At 43.4% G+C, this 24,139-nt stretch overlaps 1 protein-coding gene and 1 long non-coding RNA gene across 7 annotated transcripts in view; one reads left to right on the plus strand and one right to left on the minus strand.

Moving 5' to 3' along the window:
* ZNF532 (zinc finger protein 532) overlaps window positions 1–24,139 on the plus strand; it is a 99,270-nt gene that overhangs the window by 70,820 nt on the left and 4,311 nt on the right. For 5 of the 6 annotated variants that reach the window (XM_045527451.1, XM_045527450.1, XM_045527455.1 and 2 more), the window contains one exon: window positions 23,016–23,128. In XM_045527451.1, the coding sequence (XP_045383407.1) occupies window positions 23,016–23,128 (113 nt within the window). The remainder of the gene's footprint in view (window positions 1–23,015; window positions 23,129–24,139) is intronic. The other variant, XM_045527454.1, reaches the window with a different exon arrangement.
* Window positions 12,993–21,668, minus strand: LOC123621597. The gene is made up of 3 exons (XR_006729195.1): window positions 21,495–21,668; window positions 18,947–19,111; window positions 12,993–13,774 (listed from the first exon to the last, which is right to left on the minus strand). It is a non-coding gene; the product is annotated as an uncharacterized LOC123621597 (long non-coding RNA).

Raw genomic sequence — 24,139 nt, forward strand, 5'->3', positions numbered from 1 at the left:
GAACGTAATACCGTGTCCCACTTTTAGTGATACTAACATTGATTAGTGGCTTCAAATACATGGTGTTTTTAAAGAAAACTGTCTTATTTCTTTAGCTAATAGAACAAAGTAGTTTTCCTTAGTGAACCTGTGTAACGAGTAGATAGGAATTAGTATATACTATATCCTTGCATAGTTTGTTGTCTTAAGTGTGTTAAGCATTACTCTGTAATCTCATTTATTTATACCATTTATTTGAGCAACTAATTTAGCTGACATGTTTTACCTTATTACCATCCAAATGGCCTTTGAGGATCGATCACAATGACCATAAATTGCAAAAAGATGTTTTTATTATATTTGGTCTAACTATAATAAGTTACTTATAGAATATATTTGCCTTTAGTGGCATATTGATTATTTAATCATCTTAATTTTATGCATCCTATATAGCATCCTGTAATGTTCATTGTAAATATTGGGTTGTTTGTAAGGAACAATTATCAACCCACTGTATAAGCACGCTACCAGTAGTTCTTTCAGAGCCTGATACGGTGATTCTAGGAAAAATCTTCTTTACTTGGAATCCAAACTGGGTCTCATAAATGTTAAAACAGGAGCTGACCTTAATAGTTATCTAGTAGTCCCATCCTTTCCTTTCTTTTACATGTGAGATTTCTGTAACTGTCGTCTAACATTACAGATTTTTCCTTTTCCTTTTTAAAAATACTACCTTTATCTTGCACACTGGGTAATTATTAGATCTAGACGATACGATGAGGAGACGGCTCCAAAAAAAGAGTTCACCGGTGGGATGAAATTTAGCACTTCGGGAAACCGTTTGCTCTAGGACGAGGGCCGGGAGCCCACTCTGAACTGGACGTGTGTGCGCAGTGTGCGCTCGTGTGCTAGATGGAGCCTTTCGTCAGAAAGGAAATGTCTGGCTCGGCAGGATTTTAGGGTTGGCTTTGAAGGAGTTGAGGCCCTGCCTCTTGGGATGAGGCACATCAAATTAGATTGTGGTTTCGATTCGGTTCCCTCAGCCTCCTGCGAGGGCGAAGGGGAGGTGGGCAGGGGACGGAAGTTGTGTCTTTACAAGCCAGGGGCGTGGAGAGAGCGTTGAAGGGGGCGGCAGCCAGGGTGTGAGCTCTGCCCCGCTGAGTCAGACTGGACCCCCCCACTTCCAGACGCCCCACCTGCAAGCGTCCTGTACCTATTCCCAGTCTTTATTCCTTTCCTCCTGCAGAATACTCACATCCCCCAAACTTCCCATCTCCTGCCCTGTCTCTGCTCCCTCTTCTCTCAGACAAGCAAGTGGGCACCTTGCTGTCCGCACTGTCCCTTCCCGTCTACCCCCCACCGTGCTGCCTTCGGGCTTTAGATCCACCTCGTCACTGAACAAACCATTCTCTCAGGACCTCCTTGCTGTGGAGTCGCTGGACATGTTTCCTTCTTTGCCTCCGTTGGCCCCACAGCAGTATTTTGCACGATTGGCAGCTCTTTCTAAAAGCGTTTTCTACCTTTACCATGGAACACCACTTTCTTCTGGGTTTTCTGGTGGTTGCTGGAACACCCATCAGGTTTCTGTCCTCAAAACATTTAACTCTCGGGGAAAGTCAGCCACTCCTGTTGCTCCACTTCTCACATACAGCATGTGCGCAGAGAACAGCCAGATCTGTGCCTCCAGCTGTGGCCTCTCACCCGAACGCCAGTCTCCGAAATCCAGCCACTTAGTAAGTGTTCCAGCTTCTTGGATAACGCGCAGAGGCTTTCGTCGGAGCCTGCCCAGCAGTGAACCCCAGCTATTCCCCTGCCCCCAGCTTCTGCATAAGCTCAGTTGTCCCTCTTGACTCCCTAATTCCTTCTCTCCACCCAGCCCCCTCAGGGCAGCCTGAGTACCCTTTAGTGCACCCATTTCTCTCTTTCCATAGCCACTACTTTTGTTTAGGCAGCTGTCAGTTCTCCCTCAGATTTATTACTCTCACTGTAGCCAGAGTTTTTCCTAAGGGAGAGAGATCTGGTTGTGTTGCTCTCTTGCACAAGGTGTTTTGTTCCTGTTGCCTTCAAAATAGTGCAGCCTTCAGAGCATGGCTTTCCGGGTCTACTCTACCTTATCAGAATCCCACTGTGTGACAGTGCCCCCCCACCTCTTTCTTTGTTGGACTTCTTGCTTTTTTCCTTTCTTCAGTTCCCATCTATACAGTCTTTGGGGGCTTCTGCACCTACCTCATAGTAAGTTGAGGATATCTAACCCCCCTTAGACTTAACTTCCTCCTCTTTAAAATGGGTACATGCTTTAGTGACTGCCCAGTGTCCTGTGTTGTAGGTACCTAGAGAAGAACCATATCTGAGGTGATAAGCATTCTCCAATCCTTTTGGGTGTAAGATGAGGTATAAATATGAAATATGCTATAAATTTATAAGGGACTGAAAATTATATTTGGCTAAAGGTCTTAGGAAAGCATAAGTGTTTACTTCTACCAGGCAAGAAGTTATTGGAAAGATCTAAATTTATTGGGTTACCCAATGAAATAGGATTATGCAGTATGATAAGTACATTCATGTTCTGAACCAGTGAGCTGTGAAGGTATACTTGATTTCAATACCATAATTATGACTTAAAAAATAATATATATGTGTATAGAATAATTTTGGCGTTCATCTAAACACATTCTGCCAACCATAGTAGTCATTACCTTATTGTTATTGCTACTAGTGTGATTGTTATTTTGATAGGGTTTAGAGAAAGGATTATAAATTAGGAGTAAATCCAACTGGCGTAAGTTAAAAATTCACATAAAAATAATTCACTGCTATTTGTTTTAGATGACCTTTTTGGTTTCAGTAATTACTTTTGACCTTTATTCCTCTCTTCAGTTCCCATCCAAAAATTCTTTACTAAAAGAAATATTTTGTGTAGATTCTACTTTTTAAATAAAGATAATTCAGTAGCCAAGACTGAATTATTCAGAAGCTAGCTTCTCTATGTCTCCAATGCATTTTTAAACTAATACCAACCCAGTATCTACTTTAAGTGGTTTTTAACTTTTTTCTAGTAATTTGTTGTAATCTAATATCAAGTACTTAAATTTTTTAGCAGATATTCAATACATGTTTTTTAACAGCGTAATCATTTTATAACCCACAACTTGCTGAATTACTACTTTTAGCCATTTAAAAAATAAAAATGGTTAAAGCAGCAGCATTGTAAAAAGTGTGTTGTAGAAGTTCCATATAGAAAAGTCAGTAAAAAAAAAACCTGATCACTTTCTAAAGTTGATGTTATTGTTTTGTCATGGCCAGGTTTCAGCTATCCCTGAGGGCAGGTTCTGTGTCTGTCTTACCCTCCGTAGCTGCCAGCGTGGTGCCCTGCAGGGCCATCTCTGGAGTCACTGATGCAGCAGTTCTCTTTGGACCCTCACTCCACATATGGAAAGGGGCTTTGTGTTAGTCACAAGTACACACTAGTTACTAGAAGTCTAGGTTTGGATATTTAAATAGTTTCGTAACCACAGAAATTCTTTCACCTCCGTAATCTCTTTATTTTCAACCCTAAAATCGGGAGGACGGGCTTGTGTGTGTCGTTATCCTGATCATCTCATCCAAGCGATGAGCCCTTTCTCATACACGTACAAATACACAGAATTCTGCATACAATGTTAGACAAGTTATGTACCTCCTCATGTTCTTCTTTTCGTTGTTGTTCCTCGTGTTCTTGTTTGGTTGCTCTAAGGGGTCTTCTAGGAACCTCAAGTTCAGATCCTGTGAAAGAGGTATCTGAGGTCATTCTGAGAGATCAAACATTCTGCAGTTAGGTGAGCTGGTAGGAAAATAAGAAAGCAAAAGGTGTCCGTACTTGTTCAAATCTTGGAAATCACTACGTGATCTGTGATAATTGTTATTTTCTCAATTGCTGCTTGGTATACCCCTACTCATCTAAAAACTATTACTGAACTTTTTAATGAAAAGATCCTAAAGCAGAGGTGCATGTGTTGGGTTACGGAACTCAGGTGACACCCAGATGAACCTTAGATCTCTCAAGAGTCTTCATGGTGTAGATGTGGTCCGGTTCTGTGTTTGTAACATGGGAGGAGCCCGAGAGACTAGCGTGTGAATTCTGGCACCACCACCCACTAGCAGTGTGGCTTTGTTAAAAACAAATATGACCTTCCAGCTTCATTTTATGTCTAAAATGGAAATAATATTTACCACATAAGGTTCTTTTGAAATTAAATCAAATGAGATCATCTCTCTAACAGAGTGTATAGTAGCCATTTTCTTTCTATCTTGTATTTCCTTTCTGAACCCTAGATCTTTTTTTTTTTAAGACATGGGATCTCGCTCTGTTGCCCAGGCTGGAGTACAGTGTCACCATCATAGCTCTCTGCTACCTCAAACTCCTGGGCTCAGGCAATCCTCCCGGAACCTGGGACTACAGGTGCACCATCATGCCTGGCTAATCTTTATTTTTATGTGTATATAAACCTGTCCTGGTTTAGGGGGACTCGCTCTGCCTGCCACCTCCCGTGCAGTGGGCAGGGCCAGGCCTGGCTGAGAAAGGGGCTCAGCTGGCAGGCTGGGCAGCCACCTGGGTGTACAGTGGATGCAGAATGGATACGGTGTCCAGGACCCGGCCGGGTGGCTTCTTTGGTCTTCAGAGGGTGAAGGTGGCCCTGAGAGGCTTTGCCAGCAATGCAGTAAATACCAAATTCAAGTGGAGAAATGACAAACCAGCCAAGTGGCAGAGTCCACTTGGTACAAAAGGCTCAGCCCGGCTTCTGTGGGCTGTGCTGGCTCTTCACAGATGGGGCGTCTCCAATCAGGCTTTGGTTTCCCTGAGCGCCCGTGGATGGTGGCAGACAGATAGGACGCGCACAATGGCCTACTTCTAGCAGCCAAGAGGGGCAGGATCACATCAGCAGGACAGGCCAGGTGAGGGGGGCGGCCAGGTGAGGGGGCGGCAGAACTGTCTGGTGGGGGCTGGGCCCAGCCCTCCTGCACACTCGCAGGCGGCTCTGCCAGGGAGCCGTGGATGATGCCCATGAAGGATTCCAGGTCGCTGCCCTCCAGCAGCGTGCGGTGGCTCCCTCGAGGACATGCGCGGACACCTTCCCGTTGCATACCTGGGAGAGGTTGTAGCACGGGCCCAGGTCTTTGTGGTAGGCTCCTCCCGTCTTGGTGAGCAGCAGCTGTTCAGCGTTGCCGTGGTATTTGGCCTTGGGCGTGTACTTCTCGGCTGTGTGCAGGATGGGGTACAACAGTGCTGCAAAGCTCAGTTCCTGGCGGTTCAGGCCGTGGTGGCTCCTGGTGATCAGGCCCACGGTGGCTGCCACATGTGCCTCCAGCAGCCTTCTGTCCTTGGTGTATTGGACTGTAAATACTAATACAATCTTTCTTTGTAGCTACTGAGATGGCATTCATATAAGGAAGCTAATACCACTTTCCTTTAATTTGGCACCATAATCTGGCTAGTGATTCTCAACACTTGAGTGTGCACCAGAATTAGCAGGAGGGCTTGTGAAACTGCTAATTGCTAGTGTCCACCCTGAGTTTCTGACTCAGCAGGTCTGGAATGGAACCTGATAATTTGTGTTTCTTACAAGTCCCAGGTGATGCTGATGTTGCTGGCCTTGGGACCATACTTTGTGGCAGTAAAATCCCCCAAAGCCCATTGATTCATGAGATAGAAGTTTATTTCTCGCACTTAGTTTGCTGTGGGGTCGAACGTTTCTCCAGGCAGGTGTCCCTTCCACACGTAACTCAGTGATCGAGGCCACTTCTTCCAGCCCCACTGTCTCAGCATAGGTGTTCCTCAACAGGAAAGAAGAAAAAGACTGGAGAATCACACCTGGCCTTTGCACTCTCATCATGTGACACACAACACACATCATCGGTTGGCACAAATCACATGTGCAACCTCAGTTGAGGGGGCTGAGAAGTGTGTTCTTCTGTGTGCCCTAAAGGGGAGGGAATGACAGGGAATGTTTGCCACCCACAGTAAGGTGGCTACATGAATTGAAATGGTGCACTCAGGTTCCCGTGTCACCGGGCTAAGACTGGTGCTGACACGCTAGCAGAGTAGGGTAGCCACAACGGCGAGAGGCTAGAAACAGGGCCAGGAGGAATAGAGATGTTGGAGTCGGAGGGAACTCTGGTATCCATCTTCAGATACCTGTATTCTCCGTGCAAGGACCAGTGCGTGATAGTTACAGGCCAGCTGGAGTCAGGTGTGGGTGAAGTGTCTTACCTGTCACTGGAATTACTCAGGCAGTAGTGGTTGCACATTGGAATCACTTGGAGAGCTGTTAATACCATCCCAGCACACGTGTGCCCCCAGACCAATGAACTGGCATCGCTGGGGAGGGGACCTGGCATAGGCGTTTTTAAAGCTTCCAGGTGATTCCACTGTTGTAGCCAGAGTTGAGAACACTCGCTGACTATCATCAGGGATCTGCCACGCGGCTTCCCTCGTTCCTGTGGCCCTCGCTTGTAACTTCCATGGCACCAACGCACCTTTGCTGGGTTCGCAGTTTGGGGAAGGTTGACGCCAAGTGCTTTTGTTTAAAGACTCCCCACCCAGTGTTCGCTCTCGGTGGTGAATACACGGAACACAACTCTATGGAGGTTGGAAATTTCAGCATTAGTAAGTAGAGGGGCAGCTGAGCCCAAAGTCTGTTTGATATAATTTAATGCCTTGATTGTAAACGATTTTAGGATCTCTTAATGTTTCTGTTCGCAGTGGGTTTGTGAAGCTTTTAAGATAAGTCCACAGATCTCATCTCCTGCATTGCATAGTGGGTGTGGGTGATTGGAATACTTGCTCCTAGTCTTCACTGTTCTGAAGTATTTTCAGCTCACCCAGAGAGCGAGGTAAAAGAGGGCAGTGGCAGTGAAGGAAAATGGGAGAAATGAAAGGATCAGAGTGCTGGGAGACTAGCAGAGACACTGATGCGGTGTGCTGTCCTGTACTTCTTAAAACAATAGTGAGCTGCATATGTGTCCTGGTTTGGGAAAGTCGTGGTTAGAGTAGATTCACTGTGGAGCTTTGTAGAGACTCCCACTGGCACAGGATTTGTAAATAGATACGTGTATATGTAATATATACATGTAAAAATTTTTAAGAAATACCCACCCACCCAACCTGGATCTTAGTCATGCTTATAAAAATATATGGTTGGGCATAATTTTTAAATTAGAAATTTGTGAAATAAACATTCCATCTCCATTTTGTTTCTGCCTTCCTACCTTACTGTGGTCACGGCCATTAGCTAAGGAGATGAAAATACCGTCTAGTTCGGACAGTTTGTTGCCAGGCGGTTTCATTTTCATTTTTTTATCCGTTGTCATTAGGCATTCACTACTGGAAATGCTCAAAGGTCTTTTATTTAATTAATCTCAATGTAGGGAGATAATAGATTTTTATCCTTTTAAGACTCATCTTTTAGCTACGGTGATACTTTCTGGCAAAATCGTATTATTCTAGCTACAGGTAAAAAATAAAAATATCAGTTTCTCCTATCTTTTTGGTTGAGAACTTGTTTGTGATTGCTCGAGGTTTCAGGAGAAATATATTTAACTTATTTGCATATTCTGCTCTATCTCTGGTCGGTTGTTACAGAGGATGGTTTTTCACTTGACTCTGTTTGCATCAGATGTAAGTCCAAGGGTTAAAAGGCACTTAAATTACAGTTTGTGCGTGAATGCTTTGTGCTAGAGGTGTATATCACTGCTGGCTTTATAAAACTTATTTTTAATTAACCGTTGCCCCTGAAATTGATATTAGTATATTTTTTATTCTAAATATTTTTCAGCTATACTTATGTATTTGGATATTTTTAAAAGATCTATATTTTAATTCTATTTTTTGAATAATTTAATTTTTTGTAATTTATATTTTATCTTCATTTTATTGGCTATTAGTATGGTTTACTATATATAGTTTTATAGAAGTCTTCTGTTTGATGAAAACTTTTTTTTTAAATGTAAGGCCATAAAATGCCTTGTAAAAATGATGTTGAAAATTTTTGGTTCAAAGCCTATTATTAAAATACGCCTTTAGCTATTGGTGATTTTGGTAACTTGCGGCTAGATTGGAGGGAGGGATGGTAAAGGGTGAGGGGCTGAGGTGATCAGCAGCTGGCCTGAGTCATCTCATTTAGGCCTGGCAGCAGGCTCCCGAGGTAGACACTGTTACTAATCCCGCTTTCCAGGTGAGGCAATGAAGTTTGGGAAACGTTCAGTGACTTGCCCAGGCTCTGCAGCCCGACTGCAGCACAGGCGGGTTTCCAGCCCAGACTCCTCGAAGGCCGAAGCGCCAAGCTGAACAGTTACTGTGTGCACAGTAGGGAAACTTGGCGTCTCAAACACAGCTTAAGTTCAGTCTCATCGACTCTTTCAATGTAGATGTGAAACAGTTAGCAACTATGACTTTCTAGCCAGTTTTCACTTCTGCTTTTGACATAGTCATTTTAATTTAGATGTTTAATCTTGATTAAAGTTGGCTATGCCACCATTAAATGAACGTGTGTTTGTAGTTTTGGAAGAATGGTTGAGTGTAATAGTTTTATATTCCTCAGATGGGACCTAATGCTTGACTGGAGTTACTTGCAGTTGTGGTCAGTAGCACTGTTGCCTCGTTAATTAATCGGGCAAAGCTTCCTGCACAGTCATGAAATATTTTAGAGTGGCTTGTATTTCTTAGCAATTGCCTGGGGTGTATTTGGGGGCTGAATGGGAGCCTCCTGGGAGACAGTGGCTCTTCCTGCAGAGACAGACAGACTCAGAAATCTGGAGAAATGCACAGCAGAGAGGCCCCTGCCTGACTGCAGGAGTTGCCCTAAAGCAGAGGTGAGAGAGAGAGAGACGCCAGTCAGAATCAGTTTTTCTGATGGTCTGGTTGAGGAGTGGAGAAGTGGGTAGGACCTGGGTAGGAGTGAATGAATCTATTTTTAAACTTTCCTAGATAATTGTGATACCTTCACACTCAAACACACACTCTCCCTCCTACTCTCCTACCTTCTCTTTTCCCCTTGAGAAGTTCTACTGTGAAGGAATTAAGTTAGTTGGCAGCTGAGAGATAAGCTATTTAGGGTCTTTAGCTCTTAATGACGAGTTTATAAAGCGGCGCAACAGGAAGATGAGATTGGAAAATAACTTCCATTTAAGAGTTAATATATATTTTTAAAAAATAGCTAGAAAAACTGCAGGTTTTTATTTTGGGCGTTATCTTCCATTTAAAAAGTTTACCTTAAAAATTACTTGCCTTGATGTTAGTTTATAATTTATTTCAGTCAAACGATTACAGCAAACCTATTTACTTTTGAATCAGGAAGCAGAATCGGAAAGCCCCACGCTTGCCTGGTGCACAGCAATTCTTCCTTGTTTCACTGAACCGAGATAAAGCGAAACATAGAGAAGGAACTTCAAGGGTTGGCACTCTAAATTGGAAGAAAATGAAATGATAAGGAAAGACCAATTTCCACGTCTAGAGTTTACTGATTATTTTTCCACAAGGGACAGTAAAATAAGGAAAAATAAGGCCTTTCAGGAAAGATTAACAAGTTATTTTGAAAATGTGACACAAATAAGACTGTAAAATACTATTCCACATCTTGTTGTTTATAGCTAGAAGAGGTGTTTTTTTCAGATTCTTATAAACATTTGCTTTTAGGTGTGAAATATTGGTATCTGGTCACATGTCTGTTGCAGCCCTTTTTAGGAGGCATTTTTCTGTAAACTCACCTGAGGTTGCTACGAACAAGGTTGAAAGGCTGTAAATACATATTTATGTATGCTCGGTTATGTGGTCTAAAGAAAGACATGGCTTTCTTTATTAACTCCTTTTGTTGTCATGATCCGTGTGTTTTCTGATTATACTGTATGAGAGAGTATATTCATGTGCATTCCATTAGATGTTAAACATAAAAACCCCAAATGGAAGGGTGTACAATAAAATCAATAACACAGTAGCAAGACAGATGTGTTTGAGTCCTAGTAATTGGGTCAGTGGGCTTGTTTCTGAAAATCTTTTAGGGTTTAGGGACTGGTGGTTCCAGTGGAGGGTCTCTAAGAGAACCAATCCCCCTGTGACTAGAACCCATGGCAGGTGACAAAGCTTTCCCTGGTAGACCCACACAGCTGCCAGAGCCGTCTCTTGTAAGTCTGTCTGTCATGCACATAAGCCCACCATGACCTGACCCTGCCTGTTCTTGTTCCAGCAACACAGAGGTGCTTGTAGCTTCTTGACATATGTCATAGTCTTCCTTGTCTTCGCTACTTCCAATTCCTTTTGCCTAGAAATCCCTTTCCTTGCCTCACGGCCAGCAGAAGTCTCCCTGTCCCCACTGTGCCCATCCATCTGTGACTACCTCTGTCATACCACCTGTTGTGTTGGCACCCTCTTTTTAATTTTTCTGCCACCTTCAACAGGTTATAAAGCTCAAGAGCAGGGAGGTCCTGGCAAGTTAAAGTAGGAGCTTAGTAAATATCGTGGAAGGAATCAAAGCACACAGCAGTGGGTCTGCCGTGGCGTCCTGGGTTGGCTAGGCTGGTTCAGACCTTCTGTTTGGCCAAGGACTGGCTGTGGCCACTTACACGCACTTCTCTTTGTAACCATAAATTTGTACCTTCAGTTTTAACTGGCCACCTGGCTGACGCAAGCCGTTGGCTAGAATTACTGGCCAAAAGGGAGTGGTTCAGTGTGGGCTCATTAAACAGGTATTAGAAAATCACTTAGAGCAGCGGTCCCCAACCTTTTTTGCACCAGGAACTGACAATTTTTCCAGACTGGAGGGGTGGGGAGCAGATCAAGAGGTGATGCCAGTGATGGGGAGTGGCTGTAAATTGCTGTGCCCCCTCACCCACTTCTAAGTTTCAGGGAAAACAATTTTTCCATGGGGATGGGGCCGGGGTGGTGGTGGCTCAGCTCTGTGGCCCAGTCACTAAACAGGCCACAGACCAGTACTGGTGCACGGCCAGGGGTTGGGGACCATAGACTTAGAGCACTTGAGCTACGGTTAGCAAGTTGCAGCTTTGCACATGAAGCACAGCACATAAGGTACTCATCTCTGAAAAATCGGTAACCGTCCGAGGCATGCAAGCAATAACTGCTTAGAGCATGGTGCTTAAAAACACCACAGTGACTAAGATGTTTACAGACATTCGGACATTTGTAGTGCATTCCTACCAGGCTGCTGTTATTTTGGAGACTGAGGAATCTAATTCCTCCCCCTGGCTTTTTCCTGTTTGTCTCTGGGAGGTTCAGAAGGTAGAGCTCCCTTGACACTGGGCTGTTGCTGTTGCCAGGACACGAAAAACAGGAGACTCGGTGCCTGTCTCCATCTGCTTTGGGGGAATGTACCAGGACTTGCTTGGCTTGGGAACATTTTTTATTGAAAACATCGCCCACAGCCAGGGACTGAGCTCCCTCTCCGTCACAGGCGAGCACCTTCCTTCCAGCCGGGCTCCTGGTGCTGGTGGCCACAGTGGGCCTCGCTGCTAGTCCCTCCTCTTCTTCCTTTTGGCTTGTGTGAGGCTTGGTTTTGCTGTCTCTTCATGCTGCTCACAGCACTTAGAAGCTAACTGTACTGTTCCTTGGCTTCCCACCCTGTAACCCACCTTAGGCCCAGGCCGATGCCTCCCTGAAACCCTCCCCTGTCCTGTCTCAAACTCAGAGGCTCTTCCCTTCCTATCCCTGGCAGGTAGAGCGCTGGTGCAGGACCTGTGGGGTGGGGGTGAGGGAGGACAGCCTTATCCTTCATGCCTTGAACAACCGGGGGGATTAGGTTTCTGATTAGGTTTCTTCGCTGAGTCAGTGCTGAAAATGGTAGTTGTTAGGCCAGTGTTGTGATTCTGTCACACGTGGCAAGGCTGCCACAGACTTGCTCAGGAATGCAACCATCATTGGTAATTTCTTTAGGAGGATGTGTTCCTAAATCCAACTCTCAGACCCAATTTTTAGATTTTAAGAATTTACACACAATTCAGTCTGTAACGTGACTTTATTACCTTGAAACCCAAAACAACCAGAAAAATAATTTTACATGCCACAAGTGGGGATGTCAAAGGCAGTAAAAGGCCATTCTGGGTCCTGGCTGACTTAAGGAGTTACAAAACAGCGCTGGAAGTAACTGAGAGGTTGGGGATTAATTTGTAGGTGGGAAAACTTCAGACCCAGAAGGACTGCAGGACTTTTTTCAAAGCTCTTACCCCTTGTGCCAGAGCCTAGGGGTGTGGGCTTTTAAGCAGCCACCCCAAGTTACAGTGAGAACAAACTCTTATTGTTTGGCAGGAAGGGAGCCAGAGCCTGGGGTGAGATGTGAGCACAGAGGAAGGTTCTGTCTGATTCACTAAATTCAGCAAGTCCACATTCATGCCCAGTTGAGAGGGTGGTTTGGGGAAGGAAGAGGGAACCCACAGAGTCATCGTTTCCTCATATCCACTCAAAACCAAGGAATTGCAAGGCTGGAATCAACACCAACAAGACACGGAGTACAGAGGAGAGTCTTACAGCTGCCTGGCAGTTTGTCCTCTCACCAGGGTGTATAGCGCCTTCCAGGGACACTCCAAGGGTCCCAGGGGTCCCCCCCTTTTTTCCTTAGGCCTTCAGATTTGTTGGTTGGTCATACCTGCCAGCCGGACTTCATTAATATGGTCCATTTAGACAGCTGGAAAATTCCTACATGATGTAGGGCCAGGGCTACGGAGAAAGTAACCTGTCATCATTAGATGCAATATGAGCTTTCTTAACATTTGTGTTTGCTTGTTTACTTTTTTAAGTTATTAACACATTTCTGACAGATCACCTGATGAAAAACAGTGACTATCTTTAAAAGGAATGATTAGTTTGTCATTTGATTTGTGTGAATGAATAATTATTAGAAAGATTCTATTTAGGTCTTCAGACAGAATGTTTTAATTTATGTACCCATATTTGTCCTTTTCTTTTATAAAGCACTAGTGAATATAGGGAAAAAAATCTTTCACAGTGACTTTTTTCTCTTTGGATTGTTTTATAATTACAAAGGGCAAAAAGACTATTACAAATTACATGAGAAGGAAAACATTCTGTATGTTTCTGCTAGGGGTCCCTTGAAGACTGGATTCTCTGAGAACGGGAATAATCAATGACGTGTCACCCATCTGTATATGTGCATCCAGGAACCCAGGTGGCTTCAGAGGTAGAGAACAAACTCCCTTAAGTAGACAGCAGGGAACGAAGCTGAGCCAGACCTAGAGGAATCGGGCAGAGATTTTTTCATAGCCATGTGGTCTTTGGAGAATGTTTCCGAGGTCAGGAAGTGTGACAGCACATGGCCCAAGGCGCCTGTCCGCTCTCTTCTTCTCGAATGTCAGTCGTGAAGGAGAGTAACAATGAGTCAGGATTTGTGGTGTGCGGGCCTCTAATAAGGATTGGTGACGACACACTCAAGTGGATGGCAGGAGGGTATCCTTCCAAGAGTCCCCTGACAGGGAGGAGCCGTGGGGTCTGTCTAGGCCATGGGCGGCAGTGGCAACCCCAGACCTCTGCTGTGATCACCACTGGCCAGCCGTGCCCTAGCGGGCGTCTCTGGGCTTCGTTGCCGTGATGCTGGCAGCTTCATTAGGAATCAGCCTTCCTTTCAGCACTTTGTTCTTCCTCTGCCCAAGTGACTGACACCGCTCTGAGCACGGAAACTAGGGTGCAACATGTTTCTTTCCCATCTGCTCTGGATTTGGCTTTTGTTATTGTGCATTTATTACTGTTCCATGTCATTCCTGTTTCAGTTATACAATGTCATCAGCAAACCAGATAGTCCTGTAACCAGAAAGTCAGAAGACTTGGTTTTGTTTTGTTGTTGTTTTAAACAAGCCTAGCAGCAAGCACACATTCGTCCTTATGAACACTGTTTATTTCAAAGTTGTCACCTCAGTAACCTACATGCATGGCCGTGACAGTGCCGGTTCTCAGAATCTGCTGAGAGCAGGTCGCATGAAGAAATAAGAGCATTCTCCTCACTTTATGGTCGTAACTTGTTTTAGCTAGATTAGCCACTTCCAGTAGATTTGGTTCTGCATGATTGAGACTTGTTTCCTATGGAATGTGACACAGTGGTCTAAATTCAGGAGCAGCAAGCTCTATTTCGTGGGACCACCACCTGTTTTTGTAAATAATTTATTGGAACACAGCTAGGCCCCTTCATTTGTGTGGTATCACCTAGATTTAAACCACGGGGCAGAGGTGAGTGGCTGCAACAGAAGCTTTGTGGCCCACAAAACCTAACTCACTCACTTATTCTCTGGCCCTTTACAGAAAAAGTTGGCCCATTCCTGGTCTAACTTTATACTCTGAGCTTATATATTTCCCCCAAACCACTCAGGTTGAATGTAGAAACCTAGGTGGTGTGATTAATTTTGGTCCTGGAAAATTATATTTTTTAGGCTTTCACATGTAGGCAGTTTGGGTTTCCTGTGCTGCGCTCATCAAAATACCCCTTTGTTTGTTTATTCTTGGATGGTGTGAAATTGGAACTGGAAAATCTCACCAGGGCTCTAGATGTTAAATTCGCTCAGTAAGGACTTTAGAATTTATGATCTACAATATTCCAAGCTTCAGGGGATGCCTGCTTGTCTGTGTAAAAGACCATTTTCTAAGAAAGCATGGGTGGTTGGGGTCAGCAGGATTATTTCCTACAACTTACCATCTATAACTGGAGGTAACATTTATATAACAGGAGTGAAAGCTTTCCAGCGTTGTGGGCACGCACTGACTGTATCTGGACCTAACACGAATAAATGAAGGCACTTTAGTGCCTCTGTAGCACTGGTTTTTACTTATCTTGATGAAAAAGCTTTTGAAGAGGTCTTGGATTGGAAATTATAAATTTTATTTATTTAAATATGCTAATAACATTACATTTTTTAAAAAATCAGTTTCTTTTAAAATTCACCTTTTTGAGCTGTAGTTTAAATCTTAGCGCATTGCTGTTCTATAGAAAAGCTAATTTATAGGGGGCATAGTAGACTATAGACTGTTTCAAAAACTTGTTCAGGTTTATTCTATTTCTGTCTTTCTAAATTTTTTAGCCTTTGGTTTGTCGGGGTATGTACATATTATAAGTATAAGGCACAGTTTTGAAACTGTCAGAATGGCCATTATCTTGGGAGTGTAACTTTTAACTTTTTTCTTTTGTATGTACCTCTTTTAGTAACTATCAAGCTGCATGGTATTTGTTATGGGATAGTACAAATCAAGTGTAAAATATAATTCATGCCTTACAGATGCTTACACTTGGGTAGAAAAAGAAAACATTTTAAACGCTAAAACCAATATGAGAGTTGAGTGTAAAGTGATAGTCTCAGAGGAATCACAGGTGGTATATAATTAAGTGCTAAATGAAAAGTGCTTCGAATTCAGATTTCAGCTCATTACTTGTTGAGACCCGGTGAATAGAGTGAACAATAAAAGACAGTCTAGCCTTTAAAGAGGTCAGAGGAGAATAGAATTGAATTAAAAATTAAAATCCAGTGTGATACATGGAAGGGATGAATTAGAATTTTATCTGAGACACAGGAAGCAGAGTAAGGTACAGGTAAGGAAGAGATTTGAGCGTCCATGTTTCGTGGGGATGGGTTAGGAGGTGCCAGGGAAGCCTTCACAGCAGAAATGCTGCCTAAAGAGGTATCTGAAGGCTGCACAACACGCATTTGCCCCGTACACAGAGCAGCAAGAGAAAGAAGGTGGATTTGGCACAAACCAGCAGGAGGTTCCGGGGCCTGATACGTGCCCGAAAGCACGTGGAGGCAGTGGAGGCAGGCTGGGGCGGTGGGGCAGGCCAGCCCAAGGTCTGGCTCTTTAACGCTACGAGAGCACCAGAGAAGTCACTTCTCTTCAGCAGGCAAGTGACGCAGCAGGTGTGCATTTCTAGCGGCCTGCTCTGTAGCTGTGTGGGACGTGGCTGGGGACGTTGGGGAGGGCCACCAAGGAGCTGAGAGCTGGGCTGGCCCAAGAGGTGGACAGGGCTTGCCTGGACTCAGGGGGAGTGTAGGCTGTTTTAGACTGGCAGGGGAAGAATGTGTCGTCGTCTTCAGCAGGCATGAATTTGGCCTTGAATGGAAAGTTTATGAAGTCCCCGGAGATGCAGTGGAGATGCCAGTTCGAGGGTTACATTGTGGACAGTCTCGAAAGCCAGGAAGTTGGATCTTGCCTTACATGTAAGGAGAGACCGCACAGTGAAAACACTTTGGCAGCTGATCGCAGGAGGAATTTTTTTAAATAGTGACTCTGTGTCGCTCTGGAAGGACCACCCTTCCATCTGTGTGCTCAATCCAGCCTTCTTGTGGACCATTCAAGGACCAACTACACTGTCTCCTCTCTCCTGCATCTTCAGCTTTTCCTGGGTCATTCTCTAGTCGTCATAAAGCATGCCGTGGTGCCTCTTGCTGGAACAGAACTGAACACCTCCTGCCTCTTCTTCCCCTCCTGCCTCCCCCCACCCCTCTTTACACCAAGTCTCCCTGAAGTGCCTTTCTGTCCTCCCATTTAAGCATTCATCTTGCCATTCCATCAGAACCACTGTTGTCGAGGTTTCTGGTGACTTCCCTGTCCCCAGGCCTGGAGTTCTTGGCTTTCTCAGTCAGGCGTCTTACTTGCCCTGCCTTAAGCAGTTGTCCTGAAATGCTTTCGTTTCTGGGCCTCCAGGATACTGTTTTCTCTTGGTTCTCATCCTCCACCATCATTCCAGCTTATAGGTGTTGATGTTCTCACCCAAGCCCATGACTTTAAATGCCATCTGTATACCCTTAGTGACTCCTCGATTTGTATCTCTTGAGCTCCAAACTTGAATCTAACCGCCTGTTTAGCTCCTCTACTTTTGTTCTTCAGTGGGCCTCTCGAAGTTAACATACCCAAAACCTAACTCGATTCCTCGCCATCCTTTAGCTTGCTTCTCCCCCAGTCTTTCTCAGTAAGTGGCAACTCTATCCTCCCAGGTCCCCAGCCCAGAGAATTTGGAGCAATCCTTGGTCCCTCTTCTCCCCATTGTCACCCACATTTGGCCCATCCACAGATCCTGCTAGCTCTCCACCCTTGAGAGCTGCACCAAAGCCAACCATCCCCACCTCCCCCAGTCTCCAAGTCCAAGGCTCACAATCTCGGCGCGGGATTGTTGCAGACGCCGCGTCCCCGGCTTCCCTGCTTCCACACTGGGCAGCCAGAGTGACCCATCTAACGTATGTTTCAAACCTCTGGCATCTTCCCATCACACTCACGGATGACTCAAAGCCCTCACCCTGGTCCACACGCCCTTCTGTCTGTCCTGTGTCCTTACTCCATGGAAAATGATGTCAAGGATGTAGTCTGGCAGTTCAGTGAAGACATAGAGGGCCAAGGAATAAATACATGGGTGAGTGTTGAGCATCACCAGGCATTGGAAAAAGGTGACATGTATCTTACCCGTCACTTTGGCAGAGTTGAAGAATAATGATCTGGTATTGGAAACGCTTGGTGAACAAGCAGGTGGTGGAAGCGTGAATCCTTTTTGAGGACAGTTTGGCAAGTAGCGTCAGGAGCCTTAACATTTTTCACAACTACTAAACTAGAAAGATGACTTTCAGGAATTTATACAAAGGAAATAATTGGCTGATTATAGTCATTTGCATCTGTAATTACTAAGAGGTTGAAACAACCTGAATCAGTAATAGAAGATAGTTAAGCAAAATATGGTCTATTTGTGCAATAGGATACTATGGTCTATTTGTGCAATAGGATACTATGTACTTGTTAAGAATGCAGAACCGTCAAAATATGTGTAGGTGTGTGTTTTACAAGTGGAAAAAATCAGGTTAAAAGTCGACATGTATAATATAGACCCATTTTTATAAATACACATGATTGTATATTCAGAAAAGAAATGGAAAGGCTAGATTGCCGGAAATTGTCAGTGGTTATTTCTGTGGGTGAGTGGAAGCAGTCTTTATTCTTTCATTTTGCAGTAAGCATTTGTTTTATAATTAAAGGAATAAGAAAGAAAATGAAGGCCCCAGTATCTAGGTGCACTGCACATGCTTCACTGTGAAAATGGAAGCCTCTGTGCTGGAATCCCCTCAATTTCCTGGTCCCTTCCTGGCCGCCCACCCCTGACTTTAATAAGCATCGCACCTGTCGGGCGGCACCTTGGCTCTGGCCACACAGGAAGAGCTGTGCTTCCTCCTGTCGGAATCCCTCCCCACCTTCTTGCTCACTGACTCTGCTCTCCTGTGTCCTCAATGTCTTCATTTTTATAGGCTCGCTATCATCAGTATCTAACACGTTAACTGTCACGTGAGTTGTATTTAACTCACTAATTTTGAGCCCGGGGCCTTGTGAAGCAAAACCTTGCAGTGGGTTCATGAAAATCTTACTGGTTGACGTTTTTATTGTTCTATGCAAATAAATTTTCAATATTAATTACAACTCACGCCCAGAAAACAACAAAAGATAAAATTTTCATTAAATTAGAAAGGACTGTTTTGTTTTTGAAGTTTTTTTCTATTTTCAACAGCATGGCCCCAAGGAACAAAATTTTTTTTCTAGTGTGGCAATGTGTTAAACATGCTTGTTCTCACCCTTTAGCCTAAATTTGTCACGTTGTGATTACTTTGTAGAACCTACTGATATTTTTCTGATAATTGTGTTTAGTTAATCTTTATTTATTAATTCACTTAGTGTTTTCTGTATGCTGAATGTCAAGGGTGCAGAGATGAGCAGTTCTTAGCTGCCATCCTCGAGAAGCTTATGGGAGAGTGAAAACACCCATGATGTTCCTTTAAAAACCAAAAATCTTTGATAGCAGTCAGAGTTTTCTTTGGGGGAAAAGTTACATATAAGTAGGTATTCTATCTGTTCATTGAAAAATTTTTTTTACCTTAATAACGTAAGTCATTAGAGAAATGCAAATTAAAACCACTATGAAATACCACCACCACCCTGTAAAAGGGCGAAACCAAGTACCGAAAAGGTTGCAGAGCAGCTGGAGCTCTTGTCCGTCGCTGGTGGACGTGCCAAGGGCGGCCACTCTGAAAATCAGTTGGGCATTTCTTGTTTGACATATGATTCGGTAATCCCACTTCTGCGTACTTATCCAAGAGAAATAAAATCAGATGCTCACAAAGAGACCTGTAAGTGAATGTTATACATCATCCATGGTCCCCCAAACTAGAAATAACCTCTAGATGCCCTTCAACTAGTAAACAGATAAAACACGTTTGGGTTTGTCCCCACGCTGGTACACTACGCAGCAGTGAAAAGGAGAGGCTGTGCTAGACCCCACAGCAACGGATCAATTACACATGTGTTTTGCCAAGGGAAAGGTGTCAGACTCAAAAAGGGACATACTACACAGTATGTGGCAAATGGAAACAGCAAAACTGCATAGATAGAGAACAGACTGTGGTTGCCAGGAGCTGGGCATTGGGGGCGGGACTGTGGGGGTGACACAGCTGTTCTCTTGACTGTAGTGGCAGTTATTCAACTGTACCCATTTGTCACAACTCTCACCTTTGTAAATTATAACTTAATAAACCTAACTTAAAATTTTTTTTTGAGGCAACAAAGAATTTTTTGAATATGTGCTACATTCACACGGTTCAAAAATGCAAACAATACAAAGGAATGCAGTGAAAGTCTGATTCCTGCCGTTGCCAAGTTTCTCATGTATCTTGACGTTCCTTCATGCACGTGTTAGCACATGCGCATACACGTTTTACTGGCTGTGTCATTGAGTTTTTGAGTGTTGTTCACTATCTCCATTTTTGCTAGAATTCCTATGGTTTTCATTGCCTGATTTTTGCTAGCAGTTATTTTTTTAGGAGCAAGTGTGTTGGGGGTTGTCACAGAATGGACCATACTAAGTGTGTGGAGATAACCATAGAATAGATTCCCAAGTGGAAGTGTTGTTCAGTGCTTTAGGAGTTAAATTCTGAGGGACTTCCTGGTGCTGTACTGAGTTTGGCATTGGTTTGGTTTTCCCTTTTTCATAAAGTGTGGTGATAGGGCGTGTGTCAGCGTGGGTTGAGAATAATGCTGCACCCTTCAGTATTAAGTCTGTGGGTGCTTCTGGATGTGTGGTGGTCCCAAAGGAGGCTCTCTTTGCATGCTGGTGCGAGGCTGATCCCTCAGGGAGGTAGGACCCTCAGGACAGGGTGGAGAAGTGGATGCCTGTCAGCTGTTTGTGTGAAGCTGTGACTTTCTCCCTTTAACTTCCCTGGAAGTCAGCTGAAATAGGAAGAGGCCTGCAAGCAAGGAGACAGAGGGACTAGTTATCAGCACAGGAAATGGCGGATGGGAGCCTGGGGCAGAGACACACCAAGTGCTGTCCACAAGGAGTGGCTTTTAGAGGTAGTGTGCGTCCCACAGCTGGGACAGGGACCATGGGGTAGAGCACTCTCCAAGTCATTGGGTGAGAGGAAGAACTGTTAATGCTTTCTGTCTTGAAGAGAATCAAAAAATTAGGGAGAAAGTTTAGGAAGTGTGCCCAAGTGTTTTATTTGATATTTTTACTCTCAAAAAGTTTTATACTAAAAAATTTGGGGACCCTGCCAGCTTATTAGTTTCCCATTTCTTTTCACAGAGTTCTATTTAAAAACAAAATAACTCAGAATTGAGCGGGAAAACATGTCCCTTTACTGATGTTAACTATAAAAAGTCCACTCAAGGCTCTGGTTCCCTCAAGTCTCAGCTTACACCACACTGAGCCCAGGAGGAAGCAAGTGGCCTTAAACAGAAGGATGACAATGGGCTGTCTGCTTTCTTAACACCATTTTTCCATTTTTTCGACTTATAAAAATTTTCTGTGTTGTTAAAGTAGCAGTATGAACTCATAATACTGAAGGGTAGAAGTTATAAAAATAAATTAAGTAAAGTACCTTTGAATAGGTCAGTATTTAAAATTTAACGGAGGAAGAAAGTCATTTGTTTTGTTAGGCAGGGCAAACGTGGCAGGTTTGATCTGGAAACTGATGTTATTTTCTTGTCACCAGTGAATCAGAAACCCTGCTGTATTGTTTTGGGATTGCAGAGTTGATTTCTACATTTTTTTCATACAGATGGTAAAAAAAGGATGTCTAACACATCGTCAACTCTTTTGAAAATAGGTATCGGTTCAGCTAAGCTCTTCGTTTAATTTATTATCTGCTGAGAATTTCCTTACTGGCATTTTATTCATTTTTTTTATATTAACATAACTGCACAGTAACAAGAAATAAAACAGTAAATCCTTCACCTTAATAGAAAATCCAATTTTCCTTTCTCTGGGCCCTCTTGCCCTGAAAGATATTATTTCTCTTCTCTACATCAGCGGCAATTATTTGCTAAAACCATCCTGCTTTTAGAAAGATGTCTATGTTTCAGCTCTTGCCGTTGATCTTCAGTTATACTGTCGATTTTATATGTATCAAATTCAAAAGGAATTGTTAATAGATATGTATCTTTATTGAAACATAGTCTTGTTTGTTCATGACTTAAAGCTTTGATCTAAAATAAAGACTTGTTACTTTGTTACCTCTTATTCACTCTTTGGCTACATTCAAGAAGGCAGGGCAGCCAGGCACCTCCCAGCTGAGGCGGGGCGTTCACAGAGGCTGAATAACCTTCCTCAGGTCCCATGATTTGTGGTGGCAGAGCCAAGGTGTCAGCCCATCTCTGGTGCCGTAGAGCCAGACTCTCAGCCACTCAGATTTGCCTATCAGTTTGAATAAGGACATGTTTGTCAGGTGGAAAAATAACTGTAAAATGTGAAAAAAATCTCTTTTATCATTTAGCTTGCAATTGTTTACTTACCTCTTCTTACTGCCAAAACTTGTAAATTTATCTCACATGAGAACTTGAGTCCTACTTCAGCCTTATTGTTAATGAAGGTTGAGCCAAATTTTGTTTCATTCATGAGGCTGTGACAGCTCTTTGATTTAATTTCCTTGTGATATGACATTTGGTTAGTTCCAGACTGCTACACATGTCATACTGAAAGAATTTGTTTTAAAGTTAAGCTACTTACTAATTTACTTCAAAGGTTCTGCATGGAAATACATTAGCTATGTCTTAGCCAAAGTGGGACACTTTTAAATATGAGGGAAAAAAGTTAGGCTTACCTACTTGCTCGCTTGTATACACACTCCCCAGATAAACCAACAGGCGGCCTCCTTAAAGTAGCTTTAAAGTTCTGTGTTCTTGAGATAATCAAATAGTATTAATTAAAATAAAAGGTCTTCTAGAAAACTCTTCCCTTAAATAATAATTATTTGATACTTAAAGGGTAAAGTTTTAACATTATCCAGTTTGCCATGTTAAAATTTCTGGCTAAGACAACATATTCTTTCTGTATACAACAAAGTAATGGCTTTATTTGGTACTTACTGAAATAGTATTTTCATATATTGTCTGCTTTTAAAAAGTACCTCTTTTGCAAAAGAAATATTTGGATGTTTGCATTGAATCAAAAACAAGTATTTGAATGAAAAGATATATTTTTTTACTCTTATGATAAAGTTTATCATGTTTCCCTGAAATTAGCCCCTTCGTTGTTACTCTGGCCCTGCCCTCCACTTCTACTACATTTTAAAAAAGAATCTTCTAGTTTTGTTATTGTATCCTTAAAATACAGGTTGAGTATCCCTGATCCAAAATTTTGGGGACTAGAATGTTTCAAATTTCGGATTTTTTCCAGATTTTCGGAATAGTTATATAATGAAGTATCTTGGAGATAGGACCGAAGTCTAAACAGGAGATTCATTTGTTTCATATACACCTTATACATATATAGCCTGCAGATTATTTTATACATTTTAAACAATTTTGTGCATGAAACAAAGTTTTGACTACAACCTGTCACACGAGGTCAGGTGTGGAATTTTCCACCTGTCGCCTCATGTTGGCATTCAAAAAGTTTCAGATTTTGGAGAGTTTTGGATTAGGGATGCTCAACTTATACTAATGATATTTAACTTAAACTGTTAGGAAAAGTTTAATTTTTCAAAGGTGTCTATTTTCATTCCTTTAAGTGACTTTGTCTTTTCTCCTAATCAAGCAAATGAAGAAACACCCCTGCCGCCAGTGTGACAAGTCCTTCAGCTCATCCCACAGCCTGTGCCGGCACAACCGGATCAAGCACAAAGGCATCAGGAAAGTGTACACCTGCTCGTAAGTCAGGGTTTCTAATGGGGAGCACAGTGAGAAGATTCAGTAGGAACTAACTTCTCGAAGGTTTTTCGTATTTTACCATTAGCTTGCTAGGATCCCCAGTGCCTAGGTTATGTTTCTTAAATTATCTTCTCTGGTTTTGGCACACAGTTTTGGATTGGGTTGTCACACTTACAATAGTAAGGAGCATTTTCTTGCATAGCCTGTGTATACTCTTCTGTTATCCAGAGACATATATTTTGTTACTGAGAGTTTTGAGGAAGTGACTGATGTGCAGTGAGCAGTTAAACAAGATGCCTTCCAGCCTCTCTGCATGCGTGAGATTGGGCTGGTTGGTTTACAGAGGCTTCCGAGGGATCTGTAACAATACTTACAGATTCCGTCCTAGGCTGGGCCTTGGCGACAGTTGCCACAGGAGGCAGGGTGGCCTGTTTTCAGTACCCATCATTGCCTGAGACCACATTCAAGGGACTGGCATGGCCCCCTGTCAACTCAGGGCCCAGTGGACAGTCACAAGCCACTTCACAATATTAGTGGAAACTCTTTTTTACCCACTAAGCCAGAATGTGCCTAAAGTGGGTTGCTCTAAGAAGGACCCTGAGGCTCGGGAGCCAGTAGGTCGCATGAATGTCTGATCAGAGCAAGGCCAGGGGGACCCCTGGAGGGTCACAAAGCTTGGCAGTCAGATTGCTGGGGGTTTATGATGACTTGGCTAGTTAGGGAAAGTTTCCTGGGTAGGAACACTAGGGATGTAGACTCCTTCAGTGAAATTGAAGTTAGGAGTGATTTGGGGGAGGTGAGAATATTCCCTAAATCAAGTCTATGTGTTGAGACCAGATCAAAAGAATCAGAATTTAGAAGGGGAGTGCCCTGGGCTAAGGAGACGGAAGGAAGCCTGGCCTGGCTTACTTGTGTGTCTCCCTGTGAAGTCACTGAAAGGCAGTGAAATGCTGGGCTTGTCCGTCTAATTTCAGCTAGCAAAAACCCTGTCCTCCCTGAGAGCGCTGGTCC

The sequence above is a fragment of the Lemur catta genome, chromosome 16 (assembly GCF_020740605.2).
Source record: "Lemur catta isolate mLemCat1 chromosome 16, mLemCat1.pri, whole genome shotgun sequence".
Lineage (NCBI taxonomy): Eukaryota > Metazoa > Chordata > Mammalia > Primates > Lemuridae > Lemur > Lemur catta.